The sequence below is a fragment of the Desmodus rotundus genome, chromosome 9 (assembly GCF_022682495.2).
Source record: "Desmodus rotundus isolate HL8 chromosome 9, HLdesRot8A.1, whole genome shotgun sequence".
NCBI lineage: Eukaryota > Metazoa > Chordata > Mammalia > Chiroptera > Phyllostomidae > Desmodus > Desmodus rotundus.
In genome coordinates, this window is record NC_071395.1 from 40,963,981 (window position 1) to 40,986,198 (window position 22,218).

The window sequence follows — 22,218 nt, forward strand, 5'->3', positions numbered from 1 at the left end:
AGACCAACCTCTCTTCACTGTGGAGAAAGGAGAAAATTGGGAGTTTTGCCACACTGTGCTCATGAGTGGCAGCAACTCAGCAAAAAGGTCTCTGGTGCTCTCATAGCAATTGAGCAACTCTGGCTCCGCCTCCTCCCCGCTCGGTTTTATTGGAAAACCCGAGGATGCAGAAAGGGCTCTCCTCTGTGAGTGGAGACACAGCACGATGTGGACTTTCATCCTGCTCCTCTTCTGGGGTGAGTGTAAGTCAGTTTCTGCAGAACTCTGAAGGTGTTCCAGGGTAGGCTCAGCCACAGCCTGGTCCCACAGGGAGCCCTGGGGAGCATGTTGCACCAGGAAGGTAACCTGCAAGAGGGAAGGGGTCCAGGCTGTACCCCTGCCTCTGTCAGCCATTGCTTCTACGCCGGTGAAACCGCTGGGGGATGGCTGTGCCCACCGGGTGAAGTGGGTGGAGGGTGGTGCCAGGAGAGGCTACCAGCCCAGCTCTCCCGACCTGGTAAAGCAGAAAGAACTCGCGAGCTGATGCAGGTAGCTCTCCAGGAAGACACTGCATTTCCCTCATCACACGCCCACTCCTGCTTTCATCACTTGCCATGGAATCATTGGCACTTAGGGAAATATGAGGACTGGCTGGGTGATAGGGTGGGTCCTGGCCAGATCTCAGAAGCATCTAATGACTGCTCTTGTCTTTGCAGGTTGGCAGCACTGCTCAACACAAGCGGACTTTGGTAAGAGACACCTCCTGACTGAAGGCAGCTGGCCCTTGGGCAGGTGCCTCTGCCTCTCAGTTTCATCATCTGATTAACGGGTATTGTGATGGGCCCATGTAAAGGGATGGATTCAGCTCCATGTGACATTGTTAAGAGGAGGGCTCTGGAGTCACACCTCCTGGGTTGGAATCTCGGTTCCGATGCTCATTGCCATGGGGACCTCCAGTATTTGAATGAATTCCAGGGACATCACCCCATGAAAGTGGAGGTCAGAGGAGCTAATCCCACAGGGTTTTGTTGAGGATGAAAGAAGGTAAGTTAGAGGCAGTGCTGAGAATTGTGCTTGGAATGTAGTTAAGTGCTCCATTAAATTAGCCCCTCCCCTACTCCCTCTTCCCCACCTCTTGCCTCTCCTTCTCCTTCTCCCCCTCCTCTCCTTTCCCTCTCTTATCCTCCTCAGATAAATATAAATTATGCGGTTCGTATAGGCTGGGCTGCCGATGAACCAAAGCTGGTAGCCAGCGAGGGGGCACAGCCAGGATCACGACCAGTCTCCTGGATTCCTTCCCAGCATTAGTTCATCCCACTGTGTTCTTGTCTTCCATTCTGACCTGTGGTGTGGCCTGGGGCAGCTTGAAGTGCTCTTGGGCATCCCTTTCGACGTCTATAAAATGTAGTCAATAGTGAGCACCAGTAGTAGACTGACTGACAACCCTGACTTGCCCCAGACTGCGAGGGTGGGGTGGGAACCCCAGAGGCTGGAGTTTGAGTGCCAACACCAGGAAAGTCCTGGGCAAACCAGGATGAGCTGGTTGCCTGACCTTGAAGTGTTGCTGCAGGGACTGTAGAAAAGGCGTGGCGCCGACCTATGAAATGGGAGTTGTAGTTATATGTTAACACTCTCTTTGCCTCTCTGGGACTGGCTTTTTTGCTTCGGTTAACTGAGTGGCCACTGTGAAGTTCTACTCACGACTGGGCAGCACATGTGTGTCTTGGATGTACAGTTCAAGTGGCCTTTGGCCTGGTCTCCAGGCCAAAGTGGCTAGATGGCACCTGTGAGCACCTGAATTGGTCTTGTTCCTCCTTTACCCAGAGCCCTCCTTTACCCAGGCTCCCACCTCCCTCAGGGTAGAAGCCAAAGTTCTTTCTGTGGCCCACAAGATGCTGCATGACCTGCCCAGTCCCCTCTCCACCCTCACTTCTCCCTCTCTTCCCCTGAGTCACACTCTGTCACAGCCACACGGGCCTCCCTGCTGTTCCTCCAATAGGCCAGGCACAGTCCTGCCCCAGGACTTTTGCACATGCTGGGCCTTTTGCCTGGAATGCTCTTGCCCTGTGTAGAATTGTGGCTCCCTCCATCACCTTCGTTACGTTTCAGCTCATGTGTCATCTTCTTAGTGACTACTCTATTTTTGACACTGTATCCCTCACCTCTTCAGTTTGTCAGCTCTGTGAAGGCTGCTAATTCTGTGTGTCCTGTTCCACTGCTGAATCTACCATGCCTAGAAGAGTCCTGGCATGGAGTAGTTGTTTGTAATGGACACCTATATATCTCTATGTATGTGTTCATATATATAGGGATATATTATAAGGAGTTGGTTCACATAATTACAGAGGCTGGCAAGTTCCAAGACCCCTAGGGTGAGGTGCAAAGGTCTTGAGACAGGAAAGGGTTTGGGGAGCCGAGTGAAGGTGAGCATCACTGATGGAACAGGGCAGGAGCTGCCTGGAGAGGTCGACAGGTGCTCAGGCACAGGGGACTGGGCTGTTGTTCCAGCTGGGGGTGGACTTGAGCTGTGGCAGACAGAGCGAGAGGAAGAAAGCTTTGGGAAGCTTAGTGTGGGGAGACCGCAAATGGTGATGTGCAGGAAGTCTGCAAAGAGAAAGGTTGGCTCTGCAGATGAAAGAGGAAGCTGGAAGCAAGAAGAAAGATACCATCTGAGTGCAGGGAAGGGAAATAAACCAGATGGCTGTAGGAGTCAGAAAAACCTGGTGCTCAGGGACCTGATCACGCTAATTCATCCACTATGCTTCTGTCGTTTCCCCACGATACCCCATCCTACCGGCCGACGTTGGCCATATCGTTGGCTCCTCTCTTTTGTACCCACTTCGGTCCATTGGCAAATCCTGTTGGCGTTACCTTCAGAATAAGTCTAGAATCTCATGCTTTCCACTGCACTCACCTTGGTAGGATCCACCGTCATCGCTCCCCTGGACAAGTGCAGACACCTCCTGCCTCACCATCCCGCCCTGGCCCTCCACAGCACCTCTTTCCCACCAGCGGCCAGAGATCATGTAAAACCTGAGTCATGCTGGGCCCCTCCTCTGCGCTAAACCCTCCCATGGCTCCCATCTCTCTCTCTCTCTCTTTCTCTCTCTCTCTCTCTGATAAAAACCTGAAGCCTTGCAATGGTTTAGCAGCTTCTATGTGACCTGGCTGTGTCACCTCCTCTGATGCTTCCCTCGCCCACTTGGCTCCAACCACACCCCACCCTCATAATACCATGAAATCACCAGGCATTGTCCTGCCTCAGCACCTTTGCCTTTGCTGTTTCCTCTGCCTTAAGTAACTTCCCAGCTCGCTCTCTCACCTTGCTCAGGGCTTTGCTTAGATGTGAGCTTCCCAGTAAGGTCGTTATGTGTGAGCAACGACCGTGCACCGGGCACCATTCTCCACACTCAGGACACGGCAATAAATAAGACTGACACAAATGACTGCCTTCTGGGAGCTCACAGTCCAACCAATTCTAATCGTCTTTCTATAGAATTACCTTAGAGACTGCATGACAATTTGTTCCATTTCCAGGGAGGCCCACCTCCTCTGTGCAGCAGCAGTGACAATCACGCACTTGGGGTTTGACAGGCCTGGCGTGGCTGCTTGCCAGCTGTGCGTCCCGGGGCAAGTCATTTAGCTTCTCTGAGCCTGCCTTCCACATCCGCACAATACATGGGAACTGTATCAGTTTCCTATTGCTGCTGTAACAAAGGACCGCAAACTTGGTGGCTTAAAGCAACAGAAACATCATCTCACAGTTCTGGAGATCAGAAGCCCAAAATGAGTCTCTTTGGGCTGAGAGTGTCGGTGGGTCTGCATTCCCTTCTGGAGGTTCTGGGGGAGAATCTCTTGCCTTTTCCAGCTGCTAGAGGTCAGCTGTATCCCTGGGCTTGTGTCCCCTTCCTCCATCTTCACGGCCAGCGATGGCCGGTCAAGGCTTTGTCTCATTGTGTCACTTTGACTCTGCCTTCCTCGTCTTCATCTTTCACTTACAAAGACACTGTGATTACAGTGGCTCCTCCTCAATAACCCAGGATGACCTGTCCATCCCAAGGTCAGCTGAGCAGCAATCTGCATTCCATGTGCGACCTTAATTCCCCCTTTTTGTGAAGTGTAACATAGCCACCGGGTCCAGGGATTGGGATGTGCTCATCTGTGCAAGAGCCATTCTTCTGCTGATCATAGGAACGATGGTGTCAAACGAGTGTCTTCCTCAGCACCTGGTGCCTGCCCCTTCCTGTGGCTTTGTCCAAGGGAACAGCACACGCAAAGGCCCTGTGGTGGAGAGGCTAGAAATAGAGACTGACATGAGATGGGGCTTAAAGACGTGTTGGTGACTGGTCCCTGGGAGCTTTTTGGGTCATGTTAAGTAATTTGGATTTTAATTCTGACTGCAGCTGCCAGGGTGTAGGGAGGGTGAGGTGTGTGGTCAGATTTGCACATAGAGATGACTGCAGGGGACGGGGGTTGGAGGGGAATGTAGGACCGCCTGGACAGCCCAGAGGAAGCTCTTCACCGAGCATAGCCGTGGAGATGGGGAGAAGCAGGTAGATGTAGAATGATATTTGGGAGAAAGAACCAGTGGAGGAGGGACTCACTCACTGGACATGAGGGTGGGGGCGAAACAGGGAAACTGAGGTACAGAGAGGTGAATCACTTGTCCCAGGGCTGGATTGGCTGGGGTGTATCTCAGGCCCCTCCCCAGACCTGTTGAATCAACACCTGACATTCCAAGCTCTCCTGGGGATCCCGGGGGGCAGAGGCTGCTGATCTGCAGCACACAACTCAGCAGCAAGGGTCGGTGCACCTCACACTGGCATGGGCCCACAGATCACCTGAGGATCCTGTTCAAATGCAGGTTCTGATTCAGCAGATCTGGGGAGGGCCTGAGACTTTGCTTCCATCGAACTTCCTCCTGGTGCCGCTGGCTCACGGGCCTCACTTTGAGAACGAAGGGTTAAGGGTCTTCGGGTCTTAACGAGCACCCTCTGTGGCTGTATCGGTTTCCCAGGGCTGTCATAACAGAACAGAGGTTTATTGTCTCACAGTTCTGGAGGCCAGAAGTCCCAAATCCAGGTATATACTTCTTCTGACGGCTCCAGGGGGAGCATCTGTTCCCTCCCCTCTCCCGGCTTCCGGCGTTGCCAGTGGTCCTTGGCCTGTAGACACATCACTCCAATCTCTGCCTCTGTTGTCACATGGTCCTCTCCCTATGTCTTTGCACTTCCCTCCACTTCTTCAAGGACATCAGTCATGTCAGATTAAGGGACCATTCCTACTCCAGTATGATCTCATCTTAACTTACATCTTAATGACATCTGCAAAGACCCTATTTCCAAATAAGGTCACATTCTCAGGGGCCAAGGTTTAGGACTTCAATGTGTCTTTACGGGGGAGACAGTTCAAACCACAACAGTAACCTTCATGGCCTCACGCTGGCTTTCCTTGCAGCCCCGCTCTGGCGCTCTAACCCAAGCTCTTCCTTCCACGCTGCCTAGATGTGAATGAGTGTGCGGACACCACCACGTGCCCAGCGTACGCCACCTGCACCAACACTGTGGGAAGTTACTACTGCGCTTGTAAACGAGGCTTCCTGTCCAGCAATGGAGTGACACAGTTCAGAGGCCCAGGAGTGGAATGCAAAGGTGAGTCCACGCACCCTCGACATCCTCCAGCGTTCAGTAGAAAATTAGGCGGAAGCTGGCAGATGTAGGTACTCTGTTTCTTTCCCCCAAACTTATTCTCTCCCTCCTTCCTCTTGTCTGTCCTTCCTTCCTTCCTCCCTTCCTTCTTTCTCCCCCATCTCCCCTTCCTCCTTTTATCTTTCTCTTTATTTCTATTATAAAAATGATGCCTAGTCACTAAAATTTCCAATGACTAGAGACTAGCATTGTAGTGAAAATAGAAATAAAGATGATGCTATTTATCAATATTCAGAAGTGACCACTGATTTTATTCTGAGATCCTTCTCCTGCCTCTCCATGCAGAAAATAAGATTTTTTAACGTTTATTGGGTGCCAGGCTCTGTATGAAGGGCTTTAGGTACATTTCACTGTGGAATCAATTGTAGCAGTGGGATGCTTCTCCACTGGGCAGATGAGGACACTGAGGCTTGAAGAGCTGAAACGACTTGTGTAGGGTCATGTAGTCGAGCTGGAATTCAAACCCAGGTCTTTCTGACTTTCATGGTGGCCTGTCAACCACATTACCTATTTGCCACACTCTAGTTGTGAGATGTTGGGAAAATGTATTTAGTTTCTCTAAGTCTCAGTGTTTCTACCTGTAAAATGGGTGTTTAGGAGCATCTATCTCCAAGGGGGGTTGGGAAGATTAAATGCAATAATGTTTGCAGTGTGCTAGGGTGTGCATAGGCACATACACAGTCCCAAGAGCTACTATTAACATAAGTAATATAAACTCAAGTAATTCCCAGAATGAGCTAAGTTCTTTGTCTGCATTTCTTATATTTAGACCCCAATTCTCCTCTTGACAATATAGATGTTCCTGTGCTTTTGAATGAGATCAGGGGTTTGCAAACTTTTTCTGTCAGGGCCCAGATAGTAAATATCTTGAAGGTTGCAGGCTGCACGATCTCTGTCATGCCTACTCAATACTCCAGCTGCATTGCAAAAGCAGCCGTAAATAAGACATAAGTGAATGGATGTGACTGTGTCCCAATACAACTTCATTTACACAAACAAGCAGAGGGCCAGATTTGACCCACGGGCTGGAGTTGGCTGAGTAAGATAACTCATTCCTCTCATTAGAGGAATGTAGCTCCCCGGGATCCCCAAACACCCTTCTCTGAGCTACAGTTCATGGGCTATTTGGTGAGCTCAGTAGTGCTGGTGGGCCCTGGTTTTCAAATTTGAAGTGAAAGCAGCATTCCTCATCCAGACATGATGAGAACTACAGCCAGGATTTTGTCCACTTTATGTCTCTGATCCCCAGCACAGCGCCTGATACTTTGTGAGAATTCAATAGAATTTTGTCAATGAAAGAACATGTTACTTCATTCTTTGTGTTAACTCCAGATTTATCATCCTGTTACTGACAGTCACTTAGGTTGTTTCTAACGTTTTACAACTTCAAGCAAAGCTGAGATCCATATCCTTGTGGTCTCATCTTGGTGGACAGTAGAGCTCCAGGTTTCTCTTTAGGAGAGGTACAGTTAGCCAGGAGAGAGCTGTAGGAGACCTGCCTCAAAGTTTTATTTGCATGACAGGCGCATAGCGAGTGTTTATTGAGGGTGGTTTGATGGAGCAGGGATGAAGGAAACTTGGGGTGGGCCACCCTATGGTACCATGACTGTATAATTTTATGGGTGCTTCAGTGAGTAAATTTCTAGAGGTGTCTTGGCAAGTTGTTCTTGACTGGGTAACAGATCACTGCAAACTTAGTGCATAAAACAATAACAATCATGTATTTTGCTCATGAATGAATCTACGGTTCGGGCTGGGTGTGGCGAGGACAGCTTGTCTCCGTTCCACGCGGTGTCAGCTGAGTCAGTCCTTGTGTCTTAGGCAGTTAGAAGATCCGCTTTGAACAAACCTACTCGCATGGCTGCAAATGGGTGCTGGCTGTCGACTGGCTGCTCCACCAGGCCTGTGGGCTGGGCATCTCGGTTCCTCTCCACGCGGGCCGCTTTGTCACGGCTGGTTGGCCTTCCTCATGGTATGGTGGCCGAGTTCTAAGAAAGAGCATCTCAAGAGAACAATGAATGATTTTGTACGACCTAGTGCCACTCCCACCATAGTCACGAGCACGCTCAGGTTCAAGGGGAGGGAACATAGACCTGCTGCTTGGTGGGAGGAACATCAAATTTACATTGAATGAGGGGCATAAGGAGTGGAAGGTGTTACGACCATCTTTGGAAAATACAGCCTTTTATATAAAATGAGACAAATTTGTAACTCCGATTCTTCCTCTGTCTAGATGTAGATGAATGTTCTCCAAGCCCCTCACCATGTGGTCCTAACTCAGTCTGCAAAAACATGCCTGGGAGGTACAAGTGCAGCTGCCTGCCTGGTTTCTCTTCTCCCACCGGAGATAACTGGGTCCCGGCAAAGCCAGGCCATTTCTCCTGTGCAGGTAATGCTCCCGGGCTCTGCGGGGGTCTTTGGTTGACAGCTGCCACTGAGTTGGGCACCTGTGTTTCCAACCTTACACAGCCAGTCTTTTGCCTGCCCACTCTCTTCTGCCGCTCCACAGACATCAATGAATGCCTCGTCAGTGGAGTCTGCCCAGAGCATTCTGAGTGTGCCAACTCTTTGGGAAGCTACAGTTGCCACTGCCAAGAAGGATTCACCTCTAACAACTCCCGCTGTGAAGGTAGGGAGGACCTGCTCTTCCTCATTTACTACTTAATGAAGAATCGCCTCACTTAGTGATCTTACGAGACAGGGATGATGAACCTCGTTTTAGGAACGGGGGAACTGAGGCTCTGAGAGGTGAAGTCACTTGCTCAAGAACACACACCTGCTGAAGTGGAAGAACTGGGATTTGGACTCCTGTTAAGTTCCTACTATGAGTTAAGCAGTGAGGTCAGGAAGTACTTGAGAGTACAGGGAGCTGTGTCCCTAGAGTGATCTTTCAGAGGACATTGGCCATGTCCGGAGACATTTTTGATTTTCAGAAGTGGGGGTGGTGGTGGGGTTGTATGTGCTACTGCCATCTAGTGGGTAGAGGCAAGAGATGCTGCTAAATAATCCAGTGCACGGGACACCCTCCCACAGTCAAAAATCATCTGAGGGTGGGCCCAGGTGTACTGGCCACCATAATGAGACATTAACTTCAGACTGAAGAATGAAGCAGGTAACTCCATGGACTATAACAGAATTGATCATACTTACAGGGAGACTGGGTCAGAGCAGAACAGACAGTCCAGCTGTCTGTGCAGATTATTCTCTGCTACCAGACCCCTGTTACTGTGCTTTTTCATAGTGTAACTCGGGTGCTAGTGACTGATAAGAGAAAGGGACAAAGAATGCAGTAGTGCCAGGGGCCACACCTCCTGGAGGTCTTGTGATGGATGGTTGCCTGTAATCAATATTATCTCCAGTTTGATATTTGTCGTGGTTGTCCTGGCATCCCAGTCATTACTAAAAAAATATTTATGGCACCCTGGCTGGGTGGCTGAGTTGGCTGAAGCATGGTCCTGTACATCAGACAGCTGTGGGCTCAATCTCTGGTCAGGGCACACATCTAAATTTTGGGTTCAGTCTCCAGTAGAGGCATGTATGAGAGACAACCAATTGATGTCTCTCTCTCACATCGATGTCTCTCTCTCCCCTTCCCTCTCTCTCTAAAAAATCAATAAACATATCCTTAGATGAGGATTAAAAAATATTTATGGCTATATTTCAAGGAACACAGATAAGTATCAACTAGAAGGCTTTGACCTGCTTGCTAAGGCGGTGAGGCTGGTCACAGTATGAAAGGAGATCGGGACACCAAGATGGAGTTGGTTTTGTTCACACTACATCTACACAAAAATGATCCCATTTCAAATGTCAGTAGTTCTGGGTAGAGACATTCTGTCCTAGGGAGACCCAAACTTCAGATGACAGTTGAAGTTGGGTGTTGGGGACAGTCCTTTGGGTCTCAGCTGGGCTTGTTCGTGAGGCTGTGGTCAGCTGGAGGTCAGCTTTGCTGATCTTGGTTAGCCCAACCAAGATCCACATGTCTGAGGCGATCCATCTCTCTTCCACTTTGTCTTTCATTCTTCATAAGGCCAGTCTAGGGCTTGTTCCTATGGTAGAAGCCCCAAGAATGAGCAGAAGCAAACAACCCTCTAGAGGTCTAAGTTTGGAACTGGCACTGTATCACATTCGCTCCATTCTATTGGCCAATGCAAGTTGTGGGGTCAGCTAGATTCGAGGGGCGGGGAAGCAAGTCCCCCTCTTAGAGAGGAGTGATGGAGCCATGGAACACTGCACACCGCCTCCCAGGGTGTGGATGCAGGGCGCCGTGAAAGACCATCAGCATCTCTGTAACTTATGACCATTATGTTTTGAAACTATTTGCCACCCTTTGTTTACACACCGTTGCCCAAAATTTATTCTCCCTGGAAGATAGGAAGAAGGGGGAACACAGGTACTGGGGAGCAGCAGCACTGTGTTCCCAGTTAGGAACATGTACAGTGGATCTCCTGCTCGCAGTCTCCTGTCCTCGCTTCCTCACCTGCCTACACCTGGGTTTTCATTTCCACTCAACAGAGGTGGATGAGTGTGCCGATCCCAGAGCTTGCGCGGAGCATGCAACCTGCCACAACAGTTTTGGAAGCTACTCTTGTGTCTGCAACCCAGGCTTTGAATCCAGCAGTGGAAACATGAGTTTCCATGTCCCCGGAGGGACATGTGAAGGTAGGTGAAGGGGCCTCTTGTGGAGTCAGGTCCAAGCCTGTCTGCAAAGGCAGCAGTACTGGGGCAGGAGTCAGGGTGGGTCTTGGCTGAGTCCAAAGCCTCATCTGCAAAGCTGAAGCCAATAATCACTCATTCACTCTTTCATTCATTCATGCACTCATTCAACAAATACTTCTGGAGCACCTGCTATATGCAAGGCACTATTCTAGGGATGGTGGGCACAGTGGTGATAAACATAGGCAGAAATATTTGTTCTCCTGTAACTTATAATCAAGTATGGGGGGAGGCAGATAACAAAGAAAGTAAGTGCATGGATGTATTGTGTGCCCGGGATAGTTCATGGAGATGAAGACAAACAAGGCAGGGAAGGCACAAAGAGTGCTGGAGTGGGTTTCTAATTTTAATAGAGCAAAGGCCACACCGAGAAGCTGGTATTTGAGAAAGATCTGTAGGAATCCAGGGAGTGAGATATTGGGTATCTCAGGAAGGGTGTTCCAGGAGGAGGGAACAGCAGGTACAAAGGCCTGGAGGCAGGATCTCAGCCAAGGTGCTAGGCTCTTCCATATGTCACTTCCTATGGTCCTCCCTACAACCTGGTATTATTGGGGATATTTTATAGCCATATTAAAGACAAGGAAACATAGCCTTCATGGTGGTGGAGCCACTCTCCCAAGGTCAAAGAGACAGAGGTAGGAGAGGCAGCATCTGAACTGAGCCTAGGTGGGACGTCACATCCACGCTCCCAACCACCATGCCATTCTGCCTCCAAATCAGGCTGCGAACTCTGGCAACTCAGGTGGGAGCGGCATGGAGCAGACATCGAGTCTGTCTCCGTATTTCCAGACTCTGGGCCTCAAGACACCCTAGGAGGCTGTCATCTAAAAATTTCAGTGCTAGACAGAACCTGGATTAAATCCTTGTTGTGCCTTTCACCAGCTCTGCGATGCTGCACAATTGTGAAGCCTCAGTTTTCTTTTCCAAAAAATGGAAATAACATTAATGTTCACCTCACAGGGCTGCCCTGAGCATTCACTGATCTGACACATGTAGAGGGTCTACTTCAGTGCCTGCCACAAAGAAAGCTCAACATGTTAGTTCATTTTTTATTTCAGTTAACACATGCTTACCTAGTCCTCATGGGGTGGGTTCTGTTATTTTTCCCACTTGACAGATAAATTCTGTCACACAGATACACGCAGATAAATTCTCTTGTCCAGTGCACTGGTCAGCTCAGGCTACCACAACAAAATACTGCAGGCTGGGGCTTAAACAGCAGACATTACTTCTCGCGATTCTGGACACTGGGCGTCTAGGTCAGGGTGCCAGTGTGGCCAGGTTCTGGTGAGGACTCTCTTTCTGGCTTGCAGATGACTGCCTTCTTGCTGTGACCTCATGGGCAGAGAGAGAAAGAGCCTGTGTCTCCTCCCCTTCTTGTAAGGGCACTAACCTCATCATGAGGCCTCACCCCTATGACCTCACCTAAACCTGATTATGTTCCAAAGGGTCATGTCCAAATGCCATCCCACTGAGGGTCAATGCTTCAATGCACGAATTTGGGGGAACGTAATTCAGTCCATAGCGCCCAGTAACACACAGCTTGTGAGGGACAGAGCCAGGCTTTGAACCCAAGATGTCCATGCCCTCCAGCCCTGTACTCTGATATAGCTAAGTTGTTGTTATTATTATTAATAATAATAAAGTAGTGATTCCTCGGAGAGGAATTGACACTCACCAGGGAAAGAAGGGAATAAATGAGTTTGAGGCGGAGGGGACGGACACCGGTGAGAGCGAAGAGCCCTCATGTACCTGCAGGTAATCAATGAATCTGGATCACGAGTTATTCGGGGATTAGAAGCAGAAGATGAGGGATGGGGGCTGAGCTGGGAGCAGACTTTCAGGGTCTCGCACGTTCTAATGCGGAGTTTGGGTTTTACCCTGAGCCATGTGCGGGAAGCCTCTTCAGTTCACGTGGGTCATAGACATGCCTCTCGATGCTTCCTCTCCATAGCGATGAAAGTGCGTGTAAGAAGACAGGGGTCTTCCTCCCCCTGAAGTGAGACGGGGTCAGGGAGACCCCTTGGCTTTTTCCCTGGTGGGCTGTGCACTGCTGTTTCAACCTCAGCATCCTTCATCCTTATGACTTAGACCAATTTTCTGCTTAGATGTGGATGAATGTTCCAGAAACTCAACTCTCTGTGGTCCCAGTACTGTCTGCACCAACATCCTAGGAGAATACAGTTGCTCCTGCCTTCCTGGGTTCCTTTCACTTGGTGTTTGGACCCCCAAGCACCCAGAGGTTTTCCAATGTGAAGGTAATTCTGTCAGCCATGGGGAGGACTTCTCAATGGATGTCACATGACCCTGAAACGTAAAACAACAACCTTTCGTTTTTGCTCACGATTTTACAGGTTGACCATGTGGGTTTTCTGGGGCACCAAGGTGGCTGGCAGGCCTGAAAAGGCCTTGTTTATGTGGCTGGTAGTTGGTACTGGTCTGTGGCTGGGACCCCAAATTTTCATTGGGGGAGTTTCCACACATCTCATCAGACTTCCTCATAGCTGGACAGTTGGTTTCCAAGAAGAAAAGTTTAAAGAGGCAGAAAGCAGAAATGCCAGTCTTCATAGCCTGTGCTTGGCAATCTTCTACCACATTCTACTGGTCGCAGTCACAGGGCCCGCGTAGATTTGGAAGAAGGAGAGATAAACTCCCCATCTTGCTGGGGAGGTGTGTGTGCACAGGGAGGGGGAGCACTGATGGAGGCCATCCTCAGGGTGTCTGCTACACTGCAGAACACACTTATATTCCTCAGCCCCCAGGGGAAATCCACGCTTCATTTCATCAGCAACGGCCATTTCTTCCTACTGATCTACACTAGCTGCTGACGTCAGAAGCAGAACAGTAGAGCAATGCAGTTGAAGGGACCTTAGAGAGATCACTAACACAGCGGTAATGGCTTCCGGGAAGTGATTCAGGATCCCCGTCAAGGGCAGGAAGCAGAACTATGAACCTCCACCCCCATTTCAGCCACACTGCCACCTCTTTCATTTGTCTTACCTATTCAGGTTTCACTGCACATGAACAAAGGTTTTCTTGGCCAAAAAGTTTTGAAACTCATGCACCTGGTCTAGCCACATATGCGAACAATGAATTCCATCTCTGCTATTTCTGACAAGAGCTTGCCTGATCAGTGCTTAAATACGTCTGGGAATGGGGAGCTTGCTCCTTGGTTAGACATGTTTTCTACGATGCCAAGGGGAAACACTTCCCCATGTCTTGCCGCTAGGGGCCATTGTCACGCCCTGTGATGACTCCAGGTTAATCTACATTCGCGTCACGAGGGCGTCTTGTCCCGAGGCTCCACGGCAGTGCCCAGTGCGGTGTATCAGGTACCTGCTTAAGTGACGAGTAGGTGCTGCCTGTTAACTCTTCGTGTTTCGTGAGTTGATAGAGAAATAGGAAAGGTTTTGTTACCTCCCTCCTAATTATTTTTTCTAGGGCACCCAATTGCATATACAACCTCTGTGGTTCAGAAACTGTCAGAAGGAGAGGTGTCCCTGCATTGCCACCATGACCTGACATCACTGTATTTGTTAGGCTGGGGTTTCTCAACCCTTGCCCTACTGGCATCTTGGGCTTGATAGTTCTTGGTTTTGGGGTGCTGTCCTGTACATGGTAGGGTGGTTGGCAGGGCCTTTAGCCTCTACCTACTAGATTGCCATAGCACCCCCTCTCCCAATCGTGACAAACAAAAGTGTCTCCAGACATTGCCCAGTGTTCCCTGGGGAGGCACAGTGCCCCCAGCTGAGAGCAACAAGCTTAACATATTAGCAATTTTTTACTCTCATAACAATACAATGTGGATACGCCGGGCCAATGGCAGCGCCCTCCTCAAGGTGATAATAGGGGTCCAGCCTCCTTGCGTCTCTTGGTTCTTCTATCCCTCAAAACCTTGGAATCCCTGGTCCCAGCTATTAGCAGGTCAAGAGAGAGAAGGAACACCCTCTTCTTGGCCACATTGGCCCAGAAGTGACAAATGCCTTGCCCTTTCACATTACATAAGTGAGGACTAGTCACATTGATACCCAACCCAGGCTCGGCTGCCTGCCACTTGAAAGCCAATAAACAAGAGACAAGGGTTGGTAACAGGAAAGCAGGTGGCAGCCTGAGAAGATGGTGGACTAACGTCCCAAAGACCATCTTAACAACTGGACGCAGGCAGGTGTTTTCATAAGGAGGGACGAGGAAGGAAAACAAACAGAACAAAGGAATTGGAAGGGGGCAGAGAGTTCTTCCTTGTGGGGACTACCTGCACGTCAGCACTGTCTGTTCAGGTGACTGGTCGAGACGGAATGTCTGGGGGTTGGAGTCTGCTGCTTTTGAAATTAGTTCCTAGAATTCTTAAGCAAACAGGCTGTTAGTCTGCACTTAACATATTAGTTAACAAGTCATCATTTACAGAAACAATGTAAAGAATGGTGGGGTGGGTTACAACAGGGCCCAACCTAGATGCAGAGGGTTCTGGGAAATTAGTCCTGGTTGGGCTGCCATTGTTTAGAGGGCGACTCTGTGCTTCAGAAGGGGAAGCAAGACTTTTGCTGGCTCGTTGGCCAGCTTTGCCTCACGCCCACCCATTCTCTCCTACACAGATATTGATGAGTGCCTGGATACGTGCCCTTCCAATTCATCGTGCACTAATACCCTTGGGAGCTACTTCTGTACCTGTCACCCTGGCTTTGCACCAAGCAGTGGACAGCTGAACTTCACAGAGCAAGAGATGGAATGCAGAGGTGAATGGACGGTTGTCTGACATCCCTGGAAAAAAGTATCTCCTTGTTCCTTCGGTTGTTTGATGGTCTCACGTTCTTTGCAGATATTGATGAGTGTGTCCCAGACCCATCACCATGTGGCCCCAATTCTGTCTGCACCAATGCCCTGGGCTCCTACAGCTGTGGCTGCAGTGTGGGCTTTCGTCCCAATCCAGAAGGCTCGTGGAAATATGGCAACTTCAGCTGCAAACGTAATTATCTCCTTGTGTGTCTTGGCAATAGAATCTGTGTCTTGCTCACTCTACCCAACCTCTAGATCCTTTTCTTAGTTTTACCTCATCTATGTGTTCTTTCTTTGTTCATTCACTCATTTACTCATTCAATCAGTTATTTTAGAGACACCTATTAATTAGCTAATGAATCAAACAGGCCCCTGCTCTAGGTACTGAGAACTCAGTCCTGGAGATGGTGGACATGAAACTTGAGCTAATGTAGCCTGTAGTCTAGGGGAGGAAGCAGAGAGCACAGATGTAATCATTTAGGGGTCACAATGAGCGTGACCCCTGAAAAATCTTAGCACACTTTGGAGTGACTAGCGAGATATTTAATATACTCTGGGAAAATGACATTTAAGCTGGAGCTTGAAGGAAGAGTAGGAATTATCTAGGTGAAGAGTGGAGATTATGTGCAAAGGCCCCGAGGCTGCCACAGAGATGGGCAAAGGGAAATGGCATTAGTTGCATCTGAGAAGGTGGGCAGAGGTCACATTCTGTAGGACCTTGTGAGCTGTGCAAAGAATTTTGGAGTCTTTTTCCCAAGAACAATGGGGAACCATAAAGGTTTAAAAAATTTAAATTATGGATTATTTGAGACGTTAAAATACAGGCAATGTCAGTGGAAGCAATGAAGTACAGTAATAAAATGGATTCACCTGAGGCCCTTGCCAACATAAGAAGTAGAATATCATCAATGCCCTTGTGTGTTCCGCACGCTTCCTCCCCATTCCACCTCCTGCCTCTGCACCAGAGGGAACCGCTTTGAACTTGTGTTTTTAATTACCCTACTTAAAAAAATATTTCTCCCTGCCCTGGCCAGGTGGCTCAGTCAGTTGGAACATCATCCTGTCCACCAAAAGGTTGTGGGTTCAATTCCTGGTTAGGGCACATACCTACGTTTTAGGTTCAATACCGGGTTGGGACATATATGGGAGGCAACTGATTGATGTTTCTCTCTCACATTGATGTTTCTCTCTCTCTTCTTCCTCTCTCCCTAAAATCAATAAACATATCCCTGGGTGAAGATTAAAAAATAGTAATAACAAGAAAAAAGTGTTTCTTCCCTTGTATGTATCTCTAAACAATACCTTGCTTAGTTTTGTTGGAGCTTTCTAAAACATCTCAGAGTCCCTGATGTTGTAGTGTATATAGTATGTTTATTTCCACTGTTGTATAATATGGCAATGGATGGATTTTAGGCCACAGGTGATGCAATCAGACTTGCCTTCAATCAAATCTTGCTGTGGTTAAGTTTGATTTGGTTACTTTTATTTTCTTCCCAGGGGTTCCCTTCAAGTGTAAAGAAGATGTGATACCCAGCAATAAGCACGTCATGCTATGTCAAGAGGGAGCAGCAGTAGAGCCTGAACATGTAAGTATTTTTGAAGGTTCATAGCTGTTGAGGTTTTCCTAGAAGCCAGTTATGTAGGATATTGTTTGCACCTTTAACAAAGGTAAAAATAACAGTGTCCTAAAACAGAGAGAATTTTATTTCTCTCTTTGTAACAATCTGAATGTAAGCTTCTGAGAGCTGAAATGATGGCTCCATAATGCTCTGCCATCATTAACATAAGACTCCCTCATTGTGGCCCAAGATGGTTGCTACAGCTCCTGCCATTACAGCTGCATTCCAACTGGTGGGCAGGGGAGAAGGGAAAGTAAAAGGCACTGTCTTTTCCTTTAAGACTTTGGCACAGTATCACTTCTACTTATACCTCATTGGCCAGAAAGTAGTGACATGGTCACACAGCCAAAAGGAAAGCTGAGAAGGGAAGACTTTTGCTTATTTAAAACTTGGTGATTCTTTTACTAAAAGAAGAAAAGATGTTGGACGCTCACTACCAGCGACAGTGTTGGGGCTGCATGTGTGTGATATAGGATGGGTGTTACACACCCCCAGGCCAGCCAAAGAGGGATGTGGATGTCCTGGTTCTCTAATGAGGTGACTGTATTGAGTCAAGTCTTCAGGAATTGAGGTCACTATTTTAAATATGAGCTTGGACATTATCTTAGGAATTCCCATGCACTTTGGGCCACTGTTGTTTTTTTAAACCATGGTAAAACACACGTAAAAGATTTACTATTTAAATCTTTTTAAAGAGTGTAATTGTTAGACAAAGTGATTCCTGGTACTTAACATGACCATTGTTAAGTACCAGGAATCTGACCAGCAATTCACACCAGGTGGGTGGGCCTGTTTTGCCTGTAATGAGTGTTCTTGCATAGATGAGAGGGCCCATTAAGTCGTACTAAACAGTGTTTAACCAACACGTGCCACCGGCTACCAGCCACCTGTGTTCTTGGAGGCTGTAGCATCAAACTCCGTCCCTTTTCAGGGCTGAGATCTGCCATCTTGCTGCCACCCACAGGGGCTACTTCTGTCCACTAGTTCCCCTAATAAACTCTGATGTCATTCTGGGGTTGTCAGCCTCTTGGCCCCAGGGGTTTTCCCAAGAAATGGCGAGCCAGCCAGGAGAATGGGGAAATGGGAAAGGGAAAAGAATCCTCTTGGGGGTCAGCCTGGGTTGGCCATTGGCCTCTTTGTAGGGAAAGGTGGCCCCTATGTTGGACGCTTGTAGCCACCACGTATGAGTAGGGGGCCCCTGCAAACACTGGCTGGGCTGGATGGAGCCTTTGCTTGCTGAGCATCATCTGGCCCATTGTGGTAAGGAAGGGCCCTGTACAAGGAACTTGAACAATCAGAGAATACTTCTCAGCTGAATTGCTAGATATTGTGGCTAAATTTCAACAAAAGCTGTGAGAAAACTTTCAACTTGGATGGTAAGGCTTTAGGACACAGGAGCTGATGGGATCTCTCTCTCCCAGCCCGATGGGCCAATAATGAATAATATCAGCAGTCACCCAGCACTAAGGCCAGGGAGATCATTGTTGAGCGGACTGGATAATAATGGGATGCGGGGAGCCCGGCCAAATGAGGGAGACCTACCGGGACAAGCCAGTCCCTGGAAGCCCATTGTGGGAAGTAGGAACGAGATAGGCTGTCTATGCCCAGGTGTTTGAGGCACCCACGGAGCTGCATTTACTGCTCGTAGGAGCAATCACTTTTTGCAGGCAGCCCCCAAAGAATGGTATGGCCCTTTATCTTCCCCTTTAAGTCTGATAATAGGGCAAGGTGACTAATGTGGGGGATTTGACAGCAAAGTTAGTTGAAACTGAATAGGGTCAAGATGGAGTCTGCCTTGTAACTAAAAAGGAGACTTAAGGGTGCCTGTACCCCAAAAAGGAAAGCGAAACATAAGGGGCCCATCTGTGATACATGTAGACAGAGGAGGTGTGGTCTAGTAACGAGTGGAATGAGACAGACGGCCTGATGCAGTTCTGGTGGGACTGTGGAAAGAGCTAGGCCAGGACCAGCAATTTCTTCCTCTCCCCTTGGCCCTGGTCCACCACTGAATTCACCAGCTGGTTCCCCCAGTTGCCTGAGACTAGGGGTGGGGACAAGGTTGCCCACAAGTAAGGGCAATAGGGGGTGACCAGAGGCCTCACATAGAAATCACAATGTATCTATCCCCCTAAAACAAAAAGAACATTGCCCTTGTGGATGCGAATGCAGAGTGCACCCCCATACACAGCAACCTGGGAAAGTCTGGGGGACCCTGGTTGCCATGGAAGGGTATGGGGGAAAGGCAGCATGAGTAAAAGTTTTATCATCCATCCAAACAGGGTGCCTTCCCCTATTTAGTGTTCCTTTCCCCACTGCAGGAAAACACTTTGGGAATGGACATCGTCCTGGGAAAACATTCCCGGGGCATTTTGTCTCCAAGTGCAGGCTGTGAAGGTCACCCTGAGAGGCAAAGCCCTTTGGGAACCTGCCAGCCTCTTTCTTCAGCCTCTGGGCTTAGGGAAACTTTCACAACAATTTAGGGCATTTAGTACATGCATGATGGGGTGCAACCGCCGCTTCGAGCTCCAAGACACTCTCATCATCCTCGAGAGAAACGCTGTACCTATTAAGTTATTTTCCATTCCTTCCCCCAGCTCTGGTGAACACTGATCTCCTTTCATCTGCATAGATGTGCCTGTTCCGGACAGGTCACACACATGGAGTCACACCCGGTGTGCACGTCCCTCTGTGTCTGGCGTCTCTCGCTGAGCGCCACGTGTTCAAGGCCCCTCTGCGCTGCAGTGTCAGAGGCTCGCTCCTGTTACGGCCGAGTGGCGTTGCATGTCGACACTGATTTGTTTCACACGTCTCCCATCCTTTCACCCCCCTGGAGTTGTGCTGTCACCTTGATATTTTACGCGCAGAAGAGAAAGGTGCTGTGGTTGGTTCCAGTTTTGGTCACATGGTGCGTTTTTATTTCCCTGAGAATTCTAGAGACTCCTGGTGCCTCAGGGACTGAGGGCCACCCCCACAGTGGGCTTGGCGGCCCAGGCGGTCCCCCAAATGCTTGGGGGATGGGCAGATCAATGCTCACGAGTGCTTCCTTCTGCACAGATGTCACTTTGTACGCTAATGAATGCCACCTTCAGCGTCCTGGACGAGGTCTGTGCAAACAAAACCACTGCCGTTTCCCTGAAGGTAATGATGACGACTTTGTAGTTTGTGTTTTGACCATCTCAGGGGACACTTGGGGTGCAGAAAGTCCATTTTAAAGTTAATGAGTTGGGAGTTCACATTTAATTTATGAAAGTTGTAGGGTTTTAAAAATGAGCAGACAGAGCAGTTGCCCTTTTCTGTACAATTTTACAAGTTTTAGCACTACCTGGGTAAATTGGTGTAACCACCACCACGATCAGAACACTGAACAGTTCTCTTTCCCCCTGAAACTCCCCTGGGCTTCCCCCTTGTAGTCACATAGTCTGTCCTCCACTAGCCTCCAAATCCCTGATCTCTTCTGTATTGTAGTTGCGTCTTTTTAAATGTTATATAATGCAATTCATTTAGCACAATGCCTTATCAACAGCCCCACGTTCTGTTTTGGTAACCACTAGTGACATTTAGTACAGTCACGATATGGAGCAACCATCACTACTGTAGCTCCAGAACATTCTTACCACCCCCCCCCCCACAAAAAAAACAACTGCATAAGCATCTCCCCTCATTCTCCCGCCCCCACCCCACCTAGTCCTTGGCAACCACTAATTGACGTCCTGTCTCTGGGTTTCCCTGTCCTGGCCATCTCACATAAACAGTACCCTCGCCCCCCTCCCGCCCCCACCCAGGCTGCCTTCTCTGCTGGCCCCTCTCACTGAGCACCGCGTGTTCAAGGTCCGTCCGCGTTGCGGGGAGTGTCAGAGCCTCGCTCCTTTTCACAGCTGGGAGAGGGTTCCCCTGTGTGGGGACCATAGATTGTTTATTTGCTCATCTTTAAAGAATATTTGGATTGTTTCCGCTTAAACAGCATCTCTTTATTTCCTTACTGGCACCCCGGCTTTTAGCGGCTGTTAGTGGAGCGGCCATAAACGCTCACGCCCAGTTTGCGCGCCTGTGCGCCTGAGTCGGCGTTTCTCCAGCGGGTGTAGCTAGGACTGGGATTTCTGGGTCATTACCATTGTAGACTGAAAACCTAATTGTTCTTAGTCTTTACGTTGGACTAACAGATGTTGTTATTTCATTCATAAATGTTTTTGCACAAAGATAAGAATACCATTTGTAATTTGATGAATTAAAAAATCATTTATTAGTATAACATACTTATTCCTTAAGTGCACATTCATGTATAGGGGTTTCAGATGAAACTTGTATAAATAATTAACCATTTTTACAAATTTGGTAAAATTCCTTCAAACATTTTATACTGTGTTTACAAATGCTCTTATTTCCCCCAAATTTCAAGAATCTAATGAGGAAATTTACAACCTAAAAGGCAAGGTTACTATGTCCTTAAGGAATTCATAAATCTAGTCAAATGTCGAAATACAATAATTGAGATTTTGAAGCTTTTAACACAGCTTATAAACAGCCACATCCCCTTACATTGTTTATGTTAAAATCTCAAGTCTAACTGCTTTCGCAGTGAAATCACGCTGCGATTGGTTAGCTTCTCAGACGTGTCAAATCCTTCCAAACCCTTCAAGCAAAAGCCTTCCTGATTGTGCCAAGGTGACAAAGCCTTCTAATTTTAACACAAAATTATCACCAATATCGAGTATGTTTGCCTCAATTAAAGTTAAAAACTAGGCTAAGTTAGTTTTTATTAACTGCCCCAAGGATACAAAATATACATCCTATCTAAGAAGAATAGATTTAACATCTCAGAGGGAGTTCGATGCAGTTCCATTGGCGGTGGAAGTGAGGACTTTTTTTTTCCCAGGCTGACCCTGGAGGGGGTGTTTTCTGCTATGTTTGGGGCAGGACCCCAAACTCCTGCCTTCAGCTGGGGCAGGTACAGAACTCAGTGCCCCTGCTTCTCCTGGACAATCATCTCTCAAGTCTCATCCTGACCCGGTTTTTATTGAAAAATTTTTCACCTTTTTATTAGCTTACTTGGATAAATAGGAATTAGTATCCTCGCTAAGATTTGGGTTAATTTCCTTCAATGTCTGACTGGATTCAGTTAGTTTCTTCCCTGCATTTAGTAGGTTGTGAATTCTTTATACATATTATATTTTTGTTGTTGGGGTCAGAGCCACATGTTATAGTCCATTTATTGCCAATAATCAATCAGAGGAATAGTGTCAACATTATTATTATTATTATTATTATTGCTGGTCTTAATTCTGTTCCACAGACACCAATGTAACATCTACATGCTTATTTCCCATACCTTTTTACTTTGTGAATGTATCACAGACATTGAAGCCATTTTCTTGAGCACCTACCCTGAAGGGTTCAAGAGCAGTGATTAAGGATTCAGCCTCTGA

General features: G+C 48.2%; 1 protein-coding gene across 1 annotated transcript in view; it reads left to right on the top strand.

Annotated features, from left to right (window-relative positions):
• The first annotated feature begins 205 nt into the window (after window positions 1–205).
• The window catches only part of ADGRE1 (adhesion G protein-coupled receptor E1), a 38,350-nt gene continuing 16,337 nt past the window's right edge, over window positions 206–22,218 (top strand). Inside the window, exons 1-10 of the mRNA XM_071219262.1 lie at window positions 206–236; window positions 5,484–5,630; window positions 7,921–8,076; window positions 8,197–8,316; window positions 10,203–10,349; window positions 12,512–12,661; window positions 14,996–15,136; window positions 15,220–15,366; window positions 16,674–16,762; window positions 19,850–19,933. Coding sequence (XP_071075363.1) covers window positions 206–236; window positions 5,484–5,630; window positions 7,921–8,076; window positions 8,197–8,316; window positions 10,203–10,349; window positions 12,512–12,661; window positions 14,996–15,136; window positions 15,220–15,366; window positions 16,674–16,762; window positions 19,850–19,933 — 1,212 coding nt within the window. The remainder of the gene's footprint in view (window positions 237–5,483; window positions 5,631–7,920; window positions 8,077–8,196; window positions 8,317–10,202; window positions 10,350–12,511; window positions 12,662–14,995; window positions 15,137–15,219; window positions 15,367–16,673; window positions 16,763–19,849; window positions 19,934–22,218) is intronic.